At 40.9% G+C, this 16,440-nt stretch overlaps 2 protein-coding genes across 3 annotated transcripts in view; both read left to right on the top strand.

Annotated features, from left to right (window-relative positions):
* Positions 1-16,440, top strand: part of LOC106063694 (FMRFamide receptor-like) — a 141,034-nt gene that overhangs the window by 87,587 nt on the left and 37,007 nt on the right. The window lies entirely within an intron of this gene.
* On the top strand, positions 8,564-13,326 carry LOC129927319 (uncharacterized). Its single transcript, XM_056035796.1, has 4 exons — positions 8,564-8,767; positions 11,671-11,928; positions 11,982-12,817; positions 13,323-13,326. The coding sequence occupies exons 1-4, from the start codon at positions 8,564-8,566 to the stop codon at positions 13,324-13,326; spliced, it is 1,302 nt and encodes a 433-aa protein (XP_055891771.1).

The raw sequence follows: 16,440 nt of genomic DNA on the forward strand, positions 1-16,440 counted from the left end.
TCAACCGTGACGAGCTACGACGGTCAGCCGAGACGAGTTTCAACATGACGGTTCGGGAAGGATCGGCATCGTGAACACAGCTCAGGAGCGTCACGAGAGTTGTAGTCATCTGACCTTCTAGAAACGTCAAGCGGCGTTCTGTCCGGTTCGAGAAGGCCAGTAGGGACCCTATATAAGAGCGGAGGTGACGCAGTCAAGACGGTTCAGAGCCCGGTTCACTACAGTCCGGTCGACTACAGCACAGTTCAGCGGTGTGGTTCTGTACGGAGCAATACGACGGTTCAGTGCGGAGTACTGTCAAGTACAGTTGAGACGACTGGCGTCTTGATCTTGGTCTGCGATCGAGTCCGACACAACGAGCCTAGTGTGTGAAGTCAGTCCTGATCTGTTGAACCCAGTGCAAGCCCGGAACGAGACGGAGAGGCCAGTGCAAGACTTGATACGGCGGAACGGTGTTATCGGAGAGATATTTGTTATCGCAGAGCTATTTGTACTGTTCTACGTGCTGCCAATTGTACAGTATTGGCTGTTATTTATGGACATTAAACCTTTACGTTATTTTGGAGCCCTGACTTGTCAAGTTCTTTAAGTTGGTGGTGTATGGTGCAGTTTGCAGAGAGCCTGGATAGCGAGATTCGTAACAATATATATTTACATATTTTATATATACATATATAATATTTTTAAAGGTTATTTAAGAGAAAAAACCGCACAATTACTTCCTTTTTGTATATAAACAAAATGAATCAATTACCACTAATTAGACTATGGACAACCTGCACGCATTAAACCACTGTTACATCTGATCTGAACGAAGTGGTCGTCTCCTTTCCATTAGGACTAAAACAGAAAGATTTTAAAACTCCTTTATCCCCCTTTTCGATCAGTGTTACAAGATCAGCTGTCGTCATCGAGAAGTTCATAGAAGTCGAATTCATAAAGCGCTGGTTGTGAATGTGTATGTGTTTCGTGTGTGAATGTTGTTCGTATTTGCATCTATATTGTTACAGTAGTTACGCTGAGGTGGTCAATTGTAGTCAAATTGAATTTCCGTTTGATTGGACCATTAACAATTATCTTATCTTATCGTAACCAACTAATTAGTTAATTTTCTAACTGATTCTGGTGTTGTCTTTGACACTGAATAATTGTGCAAAGTTTTATATTGATCCGAGAATGAGAAGTGATGGACATTATGTGTTCAAGATTCCACCCAGACAGACAGCGAGTTTTGTGGGTAAAAAAAATATCATCAAGTCCAACGAAATTGACTCTAGTCGTCGCTTTATCAACCACTATGGGCAGAATTTCGGATGGCCTATGTAGCGCAGTGTAACGTGACCCGCGGGTTGTTGTTTGTGCCTATCTCTGTCTTGAATAAGGGCGCTACGTTATTACGCTTATAAGAAGATCTATATATATATATATATATATATATATATATATATATTGGCAAATACTCTGTAACGAGTAATATTGCTAATGTCTGATCCAGTTGAAGAGAGCATCTATCATCATTCAAATATCATCTATCATCTGTGTTCTAGTCCTACTTTTCAAATAGGGATTTATTTACATGCTCGTGAATTATGACAATACAATTTCCCCGCCATGGATATAGTTTATTCACGGTGAAGTGAATCTTTCTCATTATCACAAGCACTCACACAGACACAAACGCAAACACACGTGAAACAGTAGTGGTCAAGAATGGAGCCAAGCAAGATCAAAAAATATATTATTTATGCAACGTTTCTTATTTGGTCAACAATTGCTTGCATTAAAACCTTGCCAAGCATCACAAAGAGAGAGAGAGAGAGAGAACAAAGAAAGTGAGTGAAAGTTAGTGCGAGAGAAAGGAAGGGGTAGAAAGAGAGAAATAGAAAAAGAGAGAGAGTAAAAAAGAGAAAGGGGAAACAAGCAAAATATGTTTAAAAAATACTTTAAAAAAAAAAAAAACTATGCTTATCAAAGGGGAACAACTATGTATTTATAGATCTTAATTAATATGAAACTAAATTAATTAAATAATCAGTCGTATTTTTTTTATTGATTCCTATTTTGTCAGGGACAGTGAATAATTGTACAAATGTTTCAACTTGATCTGAGAATGGGAAGTGGGAGAAACAACGTGCAGAAAATTGAACCAAACAGACAGACAGACAGACAAAATGAGTTGATATAAGATTTGTAAAACAATTGGTGAAGAAAGAAAGTGAAAAGAAGGAGGTATTTATAGATAGAAACCAGAAAAGGGAAAGAATAAAGGAGAAATAGAGAGAGAGAGAGAGAAATGGGGGAGAGGCGCAGAGAGACAGAGAGAGAAAGAAAATTACAGAGAGAGAGAAACAATGAGAGAGTCAGAGAGACAGAAAGACAAAGAGAGAGAGAGAGGTACAGAGCTAGAGAGAGACAGGGAGAGAAACATAGAGAGAGACAGAGAGTGTGATAGATAAACAGAGAGAGATAGCAAGACAACTAGATAGAGAGAGAGAGAGATAGATAAACAGAGAGAGAGAAACCAAGACAACTAGAGAGAGAGAGAGAAAGAAGAAAATAGAACAAAGAGATCAAGGTGGAAAATGACAAAGAGAATGTGTAGGTTAATATATTAATAATGCGGTCGCAGTGGGCCCCGCGCTTTCATAGGCCCCGCGCTAAATCTATGTGTAATTATTAATTGCAAAATATATACGAAAAATTCCTGGAAATGTCCTGCACTTATTAAAATCTCTTGAAAAGCTCATAAAAATCTCATGAAAATTTGACAAAATTATCATTTGTGTGCGTCATTCATTACGGAAATCTCTAATCCTACGCGTGATAATAAAAAGCCATTGTCAGCTTTCGTGTAATACAATGTAATAATCGGACGAATTTTCCCATTAACCGGAAGTTCCAATACTTTATTTACTTTTATAGTCACTGGTATATAAATATGCCATAGGTAGCAAGATTCGTAAAGTAAAGTTAACTTGATCGCAATTTAGTACTTAGAAAAGAAGGAATAAAATGCAAAGCTGAATGTATTTTCTAATAAAAAATCTTAATTTTCACTTATTATTCTTATTCCCACCCAGACTAGGCCCCGCGCAATAAGTTTCACATAGGGCCTCACAATTGCTAGGACCGGCCCTGGGCCTGAGTACTGACCTGTGGGCAGTGTAGATCAAGAGCTAGTTGCCTCGACGTACAAGCACTTTGTCCGTCGTAATTTCTTTAACTCATGAAGAGTTGCCTCGACGTACAAGGACTTTGTCCGTCCATCTTCTTTAACTCATAAAGATGTAGTAATTTAGTAGTTGGAATTTTTTAAAACAAGGTTACAAAAGACAGTTTGTGTGGAAACACAAACTCAAAATCGTCCCCCGAAGTGGTCCACCCAGGCAGGCTTCAATATTTTCAGAAAGAACATCCAAATGAAATTATATCAAAGACAAATGAGAGATAAGGATGGAGAAAGAAGGTTGACAGATCTTGTGTAGTGCCCAAACGGTCCAGCAGATCAAAGGATAGGTGCAAGTGAATGCAAAGTTAGATGTGAACATGGTCTAACTAGTTCCCCTTTCAGACCTTGTGGTCTATAGGGCAGATGAAGTTCATCTGTTTTTTGTGGCCTACGGTTAACGAGGGTGTCATGTAGCCAGCACAACGATCAACCGCCTTTACTTTTCCCCAACTAATATCAGGTACCCATTAGAGCTGGGTGGACTCAGAGGCGCCCAAGGATTCCGAAGTTGAAAATCCCAGTCTTCACCAGGATTCCAACCAGGGACCCCCGGTTCGGAAGCCAAGCGCTTTACCGCTCAGCTACCGCGCCTAACTGAAGTGTTATAATTGATATAATTGTTTTGAAAAAGTTCCATATCTTATTCAAATCCTCAAAAGCAAAAAATAAAAAAGAGGAAGTAGAGGAAAATGAATTTTATAAGATTACTATTTGTTTTTAAATTAGGTCTAACTTATAATGCATACTAATTAGCTTTTTCTCTTTAAAAAACTGCTTGCATAACTGATTTTAAAAATTAGATTTTTCGCTTTCAGAAAAAAAAAAAAGTAGCCGTTGCATCAGAACTTTGAATGGTCTAAAATTTTGTGATGTCGGATTTTCAATATCTTTTCTAGTTTACGAGATCTAAACGGGGCGGACGGACAGACGGACAGACATTTCACACAAAACTAATAGCGTCTTTTCCCCTTTCGGGGGCCGCTAAAAAGATACAAAAGAGAAATAGAGGACTATAGATCCTACATATATAAACTGCTGCATAGTATGCCATTACCCTCGTGGGAGGTGTGATAGTAAGTGTATGTGTTTTGAGTGGCTGGTAGTACAGTATGTGTGTGTGCCTGTGTATGAAATGACCAGTTGACCTTCATTGTAGGCCTACATGGTTGAGTGAACAAAATAGAAAGTGTGTGAGGACTGTGTGTAAAATTAAAGTCAATTTTCATAACAAGGTGCTGGAGTACAGGAGACCCATGGAAGACTAATAAAATTAATGTGTTAATTGAGACTCTTGTTGTTTTAGTGGGTCTATTACAGGAGGGTCATCACCACCCGTACGATCCCCGTTGGGGAACGCTGCAATGAGCTGCGGACAGAGTAGCAAGCCTTTCTTACGTTCTCACCAAGCGCAAGGACATTCGCTAGAGCAGAACTGCATAGTACGCCAGTCCTACTTGACCTGTTCTGTAACATAGAAAGCAACTCAAGGGAGTGAACCCACAGGGCGTAGCCCGTTTCCTTTCATGATTTTAGACGCTCCGTGACACGTGACCAAAACAAACAATAAATATCAATGTCTGTAAGCAACTTGGCTTTGTCTGTTTAGCAGACGAGAGATTCAATCAGGCTTGCAGGCGTGACAGGTAAATAAGCAACAGTCTGGCAGGTCTACTCTTTAAAGTACAGACAGGTAGGAGCGCGGGTGGGCTTGGAATTCAGCATCCAGGATGAAGGAACACTGTCTAGGTAATTAAATAATTATAAAAAGACACAGTGTTTCAGGTTTGGGAATCTTCAGCAACCATATCACTCAATAAACCAGGAGGCTGGGGTGTATTCTATAAGATGAAAAGGTCAAATCTTTAATTTAATAGAAGATTGCAAAGAGAGTTTCTGTAAACACAAACTCGAATGCTGGCCCATATTGTCTGTGCTTATTGATTGATAAATAATACTTTACATAGCCTATAAAATTGTGTGTAATAATGTTTACAACTATATGAATACAAATAGCACTCGTTCTTTTTTTTTTTTTCTTGTTTAAAAGTAAAAGTATTGTAAAAATGTTTGTTTGTTTGTCAAATGTTTTACATGTTTCGGATGTTCCTTCAGAGTTGAAGTTGAAGATAGTTTACTTCCTAGTCCAAACCTCCCGCAGAACCCTCGACCGTCGATAAATCCGAACGACAGTCCAGCGCGCAAACCGCACGACCAGGCAGCCATCCGTATTCCGTACATTAAGTAATGTATACAATAGAAAATGTATAAATTACAAATATATTGTTGAACTTTATTTTGGCTTACCGTATGAAATAATATTATATAAATATTCTACATTCTATATTTTTGGCCGTACGATAGCCTGATAAATATGGTGTTTTTAACATGTAGTATATAGTTTAAAAAATGGTGAATATCTTTTTAAATGAAAAAAAAAAGGTTTACTATTTAATTTTAAAAATATAAAGGAACGGAAGCCACTGCACGGCAACCTTGCAAGATCCAAAATATCAATATCTTTTCTAGTTTATGAGATCTAAACGATATAGTTGGACGGACGGACTGACAGACAGACTACACAAAAAAAAAGGCTTTTCACTTTCCAGCTAATTACTTTCAAGTTGACACCAGAAGGCAGGTTTCAATTTTTTAAAAATAAGAAGTTGAATGTTCTGTTTCACTTCCGATTTTACCTGTTGTAAATGTCTTAGGTCACAACATCAATATCTTGGCACCTCCGAACTTACATGTGGCAAGGTAAGTACATTTCCAAATTTGTAATCTTCCAATGATCACTGTAACCAGACACTCTTATCTTATCTTATATAATACAGACGTTACTTCAAAAAAGAAGATGATTACGTCCTACGCGTCATGCATTCGGTCATGCATAGTAACCAATAACTTAAATTCTGCCAAGTCACCGGTTTTTCTGGCTGGCTCAGGCAACCCATTCCATGCTCTAATAGCGCTAGGGAAGAAGGAGCACTTGTATAAATTTGTCCTAGCATATGGGACGAGGAATGTGCCTTTAGTCTCTAGTCTCTAGTCACTAAGCTCTTCAAACCTAAATGAAAGTTGTATTATCACGACACGGACATACAATTTAGACGTAAATAGCGTCTTACGAGACTTAATCATTGTGTTTCCCTGGCTTTGATGTTGTGTGTTGTCTAAAACACGACTTCACTTGTTCTATAGGCGAGTCGGGATACATCCAAGGGACATAACAATGAACTATAACATGCTGGAGAGACTGATGATGACTTGAACTGATGTTTACATACAGATGGGGATGATCGTCTTGTCTATCTATCCGTCGTTTAATTAGCAGTCTATTCAATATACATCTTTCTACAAGCCCTATCCACAGAGGCGTAGCTAGGGTGGGGTGGAGGGAGGGGGAGAATTTGAAAATCCACCCGGGCCCAAACTTGAGGGGGCCAACAAATGAGGGGTGTTTTTTTTATTAAATATTTTTAAAAATGCAGGGGTCCCCAAAGATGTCAAGCCCCCCCCCCCTGGGCAAATTCCTAGCTACGCCACTGCCTGGTAGTGCGTTTTGCACGCTGGACTGTCGTTCGGATTTATCGACGGTCGAGGGTTCAAACCCTGCCCGCTCCCATCCCCCGTTGTCCTGCGGGAGGTTTGGACTAGGAAGTAAACTATCTTCAACTCTGAAGGAACATCCGAAACATGTAAAACATTTTCAAACATATCCATCTTCTTCTCCTATCATTCTCCAACGTCATTCGTCCGTCTGACTATGTCACTACTTTTACCGTCGCCATAAACAATCTCTGTCTATCTCTCTCTCTGTCTTTCTCTCTCCAGAGGTGTCCCACGGAAGCTCTTTAAAGACCAGTATATTAAAGTATAAAACTATTTTTGCGAAGAGTAAGATCTATCATCTTAAGAGTTTCATCTAAATCTAGATCTAGACTTCAACAATTTATGTAAAAAATGCCTTTGAAACACAAATCTAAAGGTTAATTTTATTAAATAATGAAAGAATGGGCTACATTTGGTATTATCATGTGTTAAAGTAAAAAAAACTATCTTTTCATAGTGTAGTTCTTTAAATTAAATATAGATGAAACCTTCGCTCTGCGCATGCGTGACCTTTCAATCTTGTCTCACATAAACATGGCTATATGACCTAGAACCATGAAAAAGTAACACTTTCATAGAGTTGGACAATTTTTGTTATTTTGAGGGTCTAGAGCAGGGGTTCTCAACCTGTGAATCGCGACCCCCTTGGGGGTCGATTGACGATTTGCAAGGGGTCGCCAGAGACCATCGAAAAAATGAATAGTTTTGTCTATTCTTCTACTGCTGTGTGTCTGAGCGAGGGGGGGGGGGGTCGCGGCAGAGTGTGGGATTGTAAAGAGGGGTCGCCGAGCTTAAAAGGTTGAGAACCGCTGGTCTAGAGCTTGTTTTAGGGCTACCTTACATACGTTAGTACCCAAGGAACATTTATGCTAAGTTTTATCAAGATTGATCAAACGGTTATGATTTCTATTTTGACATATATACATACATACATACATACGTACGTACATACATACATACATACATATACTTACATACATACATACATACATACATATACATACATACATACATACATACATACATACATACATACATACATACATACATACATACATACATACATACATACAAACGCCTTACTTTCAGCTCTCTATATATTTTTTTTAATCACGAGAATGTATTTACAACAAACCTCTTGCTCAAACAGTTCTAGGAGTGCAGAGTTTTAGAGGCCACGCTGCACCCACAGTAACCTCTAGCGATCGTCCCCCTCCGACACACACACACACACCAGTGACATATACACCCACTCACCCACATAAAGGCAGGTGAAGTAGGTTTTCAACAGGTAACGAAACCTGTGGTCCATTGATAATTATGAAAAGGGTGAGAGGAAGAGAGAGAGAGAGAGAGAGAGATGATATTCGCAGTGGGGGAGGAGGGGGAGAATTTGAAAATTCCCCGGGCCCCCACTTGAGTGGGGCCCCCAAATTAGTGGGGGTTTTTTACATTGAATAAAAAATATTACACAAAATGCAAGGACCCTCAAAGAGGTCAAGCCCCGCGGGCCCCCAAAGGATGGCAAATTCCTAGCTACTCCCCTGGATATTTGTAATGTTACTGGCACTCAATAGTGTTTCAGTAGTGTCCAGAGAGTCTCCCTTCGGGTCATGAAGACAGCAACAGACCAGAAGCTGAGCGGTATACAGTGGACACTGTGGAAACAGCTTGACGACCTTTGCAGATGACCTGGCTCTCCTTTCTCACACACAGCAGCAGATGCAGGAAAAGATAAGCATTGTTGCTGAAAATTCAACGAGAGTGGGTCTTACCAGAGGAAAGAGCAAGGTGTTCAAGATAAAGGCATCCAACAATACACCCATTACAGTCCAAGGTGAGGCGCTGGAAGAGGTGGAAAGCTTCACCTATCTCGGCAGTATCCTAGACAACCATGGAGGAACAGATGCAGGTGTCAGAACCCGCGTAGGTAGCGCCAGAGCAGCCTTCCATTAGCTGAATAACACCTGGGGATCCAAGGAAATATGCACTACCAGGGGCGGAATGTGTATCAAAATTGGCCCGGGCATTACCATATAACTCAGCCTACAAAAAGAGTACCATATTATATATGTAAGCCTAATTCTCTTCAAATATATAATGCATTGGAAACTGGATGTTTGCTTAGGTGGGATTACGTAAGGTAATTTATTTCTAAATTTATGTAGTCTGAAAATTAGTAGAATAGCAAGCTGAACGAGTTTAAAATGAATATTTTATGAACATGTTTTGGAAGCTATTTTGTATCACTAAAAGACCAGATAAAACAGAACGCTTAGAGAGGCACTTATTTTGTAAATCTGTATCCTCTTTAGACATTAGACATATACATATATGTGGTCATATATGTACAGTCAATGAATAAGAAAGTTATTCATCATCCAACTAGTCCATTCCACATCGTTTATAATAGTGACCAAACCAATATTTTGTAAAACAACAAGATGCTTCTCTACCGGTTCTCTGAAAATGTCAATGTTCATAAGCTATAGGAGTGCATGACAAAGTAAGCACACATTTCTAAGCCAAGCTGATTTGAAATTATGCCCCTGTCAGCACATTGTGGGCCCATCCTCTTTAAAATTCGATAACAGCTAAGGGACAGACAGTTATAACAAAACAAACACACTTTGTTTTGAAATTCCATATCACTAACACCACACTCGTCAACGTATTCTCCATTTTGTTGTTTCCCCTCATTTACATTCAGCCAAAGCTAAAGTTTTCCTGCTAGTCGAACTGCTCTGCTAAATTCATCAATTCGCTTCGTCAATTTTCTAGATTTACAGCAGCATAGGAATCGAATTCGACCAATTTCCTGGCTAGCCGCCGCTAGTGCCTCAAAAGCCGGCGATTTGGAGTTAGATCCAGATTTAGTCTTTCAAATACGCGCAATAATATTTTGGAAGCCTAAAGCAGGACCGGCACTAGGCATAGGCAAACTAGGCAGCCGCATGAAGCCTCCAAATTGGTGGGGGCCTCGAAGAGGACTCTAAACAATTTTTAGAAGAAGAATCGAAATTGATAAGATAAGATAAAATAATTTTTATTGATCCAATCGAATGGAAATTCAGTTTGACTACAATTGACAAGCTCAGCGAAAGTACTGTACAAAAACAATATTGATTAAAAATTCGAACAACATTCACACACAATGGCTGCCTGGTCGTGCGGTTTGTGCGCTTGACTGTCGTTCGGATTTATCGATGGTCTCGGGTTCAAACCCTGCCCGCTCCCATCCCCCGTCGTCCTGCGGGAGGTTTGGACTAGGAAGTAAACTATTTTCAACTCTGAAGGCACATCCGAAACATGTAAAACATTTTACAAACATAACACATTCACATTCACAACCAGCGCTTTATGAATTTGACTTCTATGTACTTCTCGATGACGACAGCTGATCTTGTAACACTCTGACCGAAAGGGGGATAAAGGAGTTTTTAAATCTGTTTTAGTCCTAATGGAAAGGAGACGACCACTTCGTTCAGATCTTATGTAACAGTGGTCTAATGGGTGCAGGTTGTCTTTAAGAATCTCAGAGTTATTATTGGAGTACTCTAGATTTTTAATAAATTGCGTAATTTTAGACATATTTTTTTACGCTGTATTTTTTTCTTTTTAATTTAGGGCCACCATATTCACTTTGCTCAGGGCCCCAAATTTATCTAAGGCCGTCACTGGCTTAAGTGTAGTATTTTTAGATCTATGAGTTTATTGAAAATAAATACAACAAACTCTAGTTATTTTAATAAACCTAGACTAACAATAATAAATTTAAGTGATTGAAAATATTTTATCATGTTTTTAGCGCAACTTTCTTGTTTATTGCATACTCAGTGCGCTACAGGAGGCGCGGTGGCTGAGCGGTAAAGTGCTTGACTTCCAATCCGGGGTCCCGAGTTCGAATCCTGGTGAAGACTCGGATTTAATTTCGGGATCCTTGGGCGCCTTTGAGTCCACCCAACTCTAATGGGTACCTGACATTAGTTGGATAAAAGTAAAGGCAGTTGGTCGTTGTGCTGGCCACATGACACCCTCGTTAACCTTGGGCCACAGTAACAGATGACCTTTAACATCAGCTGCCCTATAGACCACAAAGTCTGAAAGGGGAACTTTACTATAAACCAGGGAGATAAGAAGCTTGATTCTATCAGAGGCGTAGTTAATAAAACTTTCGACCAGGAGCAAGAAACTTTATTGGCGCCCCCCCCCCTTTTTTTCCATAAACATCACATAGATATATAGGCTTATAAAATAAGGTATTTAATAATAAGATAATCCAAATAACCATAGAATGTATTACATAATTAAATAACTCAGAAAAAATTTTTGGCGCTTCGCTGCTTGTGGCGCTTCATAATGCTGCGCTTGGGGCATTACGCGCCATCTCAATCTCACCTCAGTACGCCTCCGTTCTATATATATATGTATGTATGTATGTATGTATGTATGTGTGTGTGTGTTTGTGTGTGTGTTTTTGTGTGTGTGTGTGTTTATACTTATCGGCTTGTCATATTAAGCTGGTCAAGCTTAAAATTTTCACAATTAATCCTTTTACCTGACTACCAAAGATTTAATAAAAAAATTAATTAACCAACTATTTAATTAACGTTTGTTAATTAATTATTTTGTTTTTGTTATCTCGAACAAGGGAAAGAAATAGTACTCCACTGAAGTGGTGATAGAAGCTGAATTAGTCCGCCCTATAGGTCACCGCTCTAAATTGAAACCAACAATATATAATCTTCTAAAGTCATAAGTACCTTCACTAGCAGAGTCAGTGTGCTAGAGAGTGGCAGCGTCAGAGTGTTGTAGAGTGGCAGTGACAGAGTGTTGTAGAGTGGCAGTGGCAGTGTGCAGAGAGTGGCAGTGTCAGTGTGCTAGAGATTGGCAGTGGCATAGTGCTAGAGAGTGTCAGTGACAGAGTGCTAGAGAGTGGCAGAGGCAGTGTGCTAGAGAGTGGCAGTGGCAGAGTGATAGAAACTGGTAGTGGCAGAGTGCTAGAGAGTGGCATTGCCAGAGTGATAGAGAGTGGTAGTGGCAGAGTGCTAGAAAGTGGCAGTGGCAGAGTGCTAGAGAGTGGCAGCGTCAGAGTGTTGTAGAGTGTCAGTGACAGAGTGTTGTAGAGTGACAGTGTCAGTGTGCAGAGAGTGGCAGTGTCAGAGTGCTAGAGAGTGGCAGTGGCATAGTGCTAGAGAGTGTCAGTGACAGAGTGCTAGAGAGTGGCAGAGGCAGTGTGCTAGAGAGTGGCAGTGGCAGAGTGATAGAAACTGGTAGTGGCAGAGTGCTAGGGAGTGGCATTGCCAGAGTGATAGAGAGTGGTAGTGGCAGAGTGCTAGAAAGTGGCAGTTGCAGAGTGCTAGAGAGTGGTAGTGTCAGAGTGCTAGAGAGTGGTAGTGGCAGAGTGCTAGAAAGTGGTAGTGGCAGAGTGCTAGAAAGTGGTAGTGGCAGAGTGCTAGAAAGTGGTAGTGGCAGAGTGCTAGAGAGTGGCAGTGTCAGAGTGCTAGAGAGTGGTAGTGGCAGAGTGCTAGAAAGTGGTAGTGGCAGAGTGCTAGAAAGTGGTAGTGACAGAGTGCTAGAGAGTGGCAGTGTCAGTGTGCTAGAGAGTGGCAGTGGCAGAGTGATAGAAACTGATAGTGGCAGAGTGCTAGAGAGTGGCATTGTCAGAGTGCTAAAAAGTGGTAGTGGCAGAGTGCTAGAGAGTGGCATTGTCAGAGTGCTAGAAAGTGGTAGTGGCAGAGTGCTAGAAAGTGGTAGTGGCAGAGTGCTAGAAAGTGGTAGTGGCAGAGTGCTAGAGAGTGACATTGTCAGAGTGCTAGAAAGTGGCAGTGGCAGAGTGCTAGAGAGTGGCATTGTCAGAGTGCTAGAAAGTGGTAGTGGCAGAGTGCTAGAAAGTGGCAGTGTCAGAGTGCTAGAAAGTGGCAGTGGCAGAGTGCTAGAGAGTGGCAGTGTCAGAGTAGGGCAGTGGCAGTGGACGTACACATACACGACCCCCCCCCCAGTCAAATGTTATCTTATCCTCCGCTTGTTCTGTTGCCGATCGATGCTCCTGTTATTCTTGTACTTTCACTTTGACTACAAGGGGGAAATTACCCTCAATGAAAATGGCCACACTTCTGCTAACAAAGGGATGTGATAACATAATGATCGACACAGCCCAGAATCGGAATCATCTAAATATCTAGAGATATTGATCTAGATCTTAATACAGAACGGTATCCAAAAAACAAACTGTGTCGCCCTATCATAAGATGCCACTAATAAGATATAATAAGATAATTTATCTAATAAAATGTCTTTAATAAGATGTCTAAGGGAGTTTTTCATACATTGAGGCCTAACCATAAGTAGTAAGTATTTTGTGAATCCGGTTTAGGAACAAAGCAGTGAACGCACGTACGGAAATCCATTAACAATTACTCTAAAACAATAACAAAGCTTATGCTTAGTGTAATTGTAAAATTATGTGTCTATCAATCAGGTAATACTATTTGTAATAGATCTAGACCAACAACAAATAAATCGGTGAAATCGATAATAAAGAATGAAAGGGATATCTGGGTATATATCTACGTGATTGATTTCTAATAGGATTTACAAAAAAAGAAAACAGAAAGAAAACAAAAAGAACGGGAACGACCGGAATTCGAACTCGTGGCTGACGCTTCCTCAGTCCGACAGTCTGGCAATGTCACTCTACAACACTATGACACTGTCACTCTCTAACACTCTGACACTGTCACTCTCAAACACTCTGACACTGTCACTCTCTAGCACTCTGTCACTGCCTCTCTCGAACACTTTTAAAACTGTCACTCTCTAGCACTCTGTCACTGCCTCTCTCGAACACTTTTAAAACTGTCACTCTCTAGCACTCTGTCACTGCCTCTCTCAAACACTTTTAAAACTGTCACTCTCTAGAACTCTGTCACTGCCTCTCTCAAACACTTTTAAAACTGTCACTCTCTAGCACTCTGTCACTGCCTCTCTCGAACACTTTTAAAACTGTCACTCTCTAGCACTCTGTCACTGCCTCTCTCGAACACTTTTAAAACTGTCACTCTCTAGCACTCTGACACTGTCAATCTCAAACACTCTGACACTGTCACTCTCTAGCACTCTGTCACTGCCTCTCTCAAACACTTTTAAAACTGTCACTCTCTAGCACCCTGGCACTGCCTCTCTCAAACACTTTTAAAACTGTCACTCTCTAACACTCTGACACTGTCACTCTCAAACACTCTGACACTGTCACTCTCTAGCACTCTGACACTGTCACTCTCTAGCACTCTGACACTGCCTCTCTCGAACACTTTTAAAACTGTCACTCTCTAACACTCTGACACTGTCAATCTCAAACACTCTGACACTGTCACTCTCTAGCACTCTGACACTGCCTCTCTCAAACATTCTGACAATGTCACTCTACAACACTATGACACTGTCACTGCCTCTCAAACACTTTGACACTGCCACTCTCCAACACTCTGACACTGCCTCTCTTAAACACTCCGACACTGCCACTCTCCAACACTCTGACACTGCCTCTCTTAAACACTTTGACACTGCCTCTCTCAAACACTCTGACACTGCCTCTCTTAAACACTCTGACACTGACACTCTCCAACACTCTGACACTGCCACTCTCGAACACTCTGACACTGCCTCTCTTAAACAATCTGACACTGCCACTCTCCAACACTCTGACACTGCCACTCTACAACACTCTGACACTGCCACACTCCAACACTCTGACACTGCCTCTCTTAAACACTCTGACACTGCCACTCTCCAACACTTTGACACTGCCACACTCCAACACTCTGACACTGCCTCTCTTAAACACTCTGACACTGCCACTCTCCAACACTTTGACACTGCCTCTCTTAAACACTTTGACACTGCCTCTCTCAAACACTCTGACACTGCCTCTCTTAAACACTCTGACACTGCCTCTCTCCAACACTCTGACACTGTCTCTCTTAAACACTTTGACACTGCCTCTCTTAAACACTCTGACACTGCCACTCTCCAACACTCTGACACTGCCACTCTCCAACACTCTGACACTGCCTCTCTTAAACACTCTGACACTGACACTCTCCAACACTCTGACACTGCCTCTCTTAAACACTCTAACACTGCCACTCTCCAACACTCTGACACTGCCACTCTCCAACACTCTAACACTGCCACTCTCCAACACTCTGACACTGCCACTCTCCAACACTCTGACACTGCCACTCTCCAACACTCTGACACTGCCACTCTCCAACACTCTGACACTGCCACTCTCCAACACTCTGACACTGCCACTCTCCAACACTCTGACACTGCCTCTCTTAAACACTCTGACACTGCCACTCTCCAACACTCTGACACTACTTCACTCCCAAACTCTGACACTGCCACTCTCCAACACTCTGACACTGCCTCTCTTAAACACTCTGACACTGCCACTCTCCAACACTCTGACACTACTTCACTCCCAAACTCTGACACTGACACTCTCTAGCAAGCTGTTTATAGAGTAACAGGTGAAGTAAAATATCGATACTTAAATATTGATTTTTGATATTGTAAAAAATGCCTTCAATTGCAAGGCACCTACTTTGACTTTTAAGCTAAGTCAGCTTTTTTTTTTTTTCAAATAATTTTTTTACCCAGGGATCTATTTGTTACAAACAGCCCTGAACCCATTTTAATTTTTCAAAATTCGATTTTAGATTGTGTTTACTGGACAAAGTTCTATAAGATGAATGCTTTACACATCAATATTTATTCAGCGTCCTCTACAAGTGCAGAGATTTGTGAATCTAGAGTATTCTAAGCCAGCGAAGCGTGTCTGAGTGAGGGATTACGGCGCAGGACAAAACGAGACGCCATTACGATTGTTCGAAGTGGCCAGGTGAAACAAAGCAACCTTTGTTATGTTACACACTAGAAAGTTGGTTTTAATCCTCTGCAGAGAATGTCGCATAGACTGGGAGAGTACTTTCTTTTGTTTCGCCCTATTTGATGAATGATTTTTTTATTTTCTTGATTATATTGTTCGGTGCAGTTTTGACGTTACGACTAAGAGGAGGTGCGGACGGGAAAGGACTCAACGTCGATATTGGAGATTTTCGTCTATGGCGGATAACAATAAAAAGCTTGCTATTTGGTGCTTCCGGTGTGCAGAAAATTGGAAAGCGTTGACCAGCTCTGCTTGGCTAAGGTATTCGATAAATATTTGATACTTTATGCAGAGGCGGCCTTTTGTGGTGGCGAGTGGGGAAATCGCTATAAAGAGAGTTTTTTTTTTGGTAACAATGTTAGTCCATTGTGAAAATATTCGGGGGACCCTGCTAGGACACTCGCCCAGGGCCATGCGCACTCTGATTTTTATACAGAAAAAGTACATTTTAGAATCATGAGAGTTTTGTTTTTTTTACTAGACGAAGACTTGTTTATTTCATTTTCAGCGAATAATTCTTTTTGGAGATTTCCACGATAAACAATGTCAAGGACGCCAAACTTCCCTCCCTGTTGCCAAATTTAAAAAGTAAAGTTCCCCTTTTTAGACCTTGCGAGCTAAAGAGCAGGTGATGTAAAGGTCA

Source organism: Biomphalaria glabrata, chromosome 7 (assembly GCF_947242115.1).
Source record: "Biomphalaria glabrata chromosome 7, xgBioGlab47.1, whole genome shotgun sequence".
Lineage (NCBI taxonomy): Eukaryota > Metazoa > Mollusca > Gastropoda > Planorbidae > Biomphalaria > Biomphalaria glabrata.

Excerpts from the sequence above, each read along its gene's own strand:
- LOC129927319 (XM_056035796.1), top strand. The coding sequence starts at position 8,564 with ATGCAGGAAAAGATAAGCATTGTTGCTGAAAATTCAACGAGAGTGGGT. Across the intron at positions 8,768-11,670 it reads ATGCAGGTGTCAGAACCCGC|AGTGTTGTAGAGTGGCAGTG; the intron begins GTAGGTAGCGCC and ends TGGCAGTGACAG. Across the intron at positions 11,929-11,981 it reads GAGTGCTAGAGAGTGGCAGC|TGTGCAGAGAGTGGCAGTGT; the intron begins GTCAGAGTGTTG and ends TGACAGTGTCAG.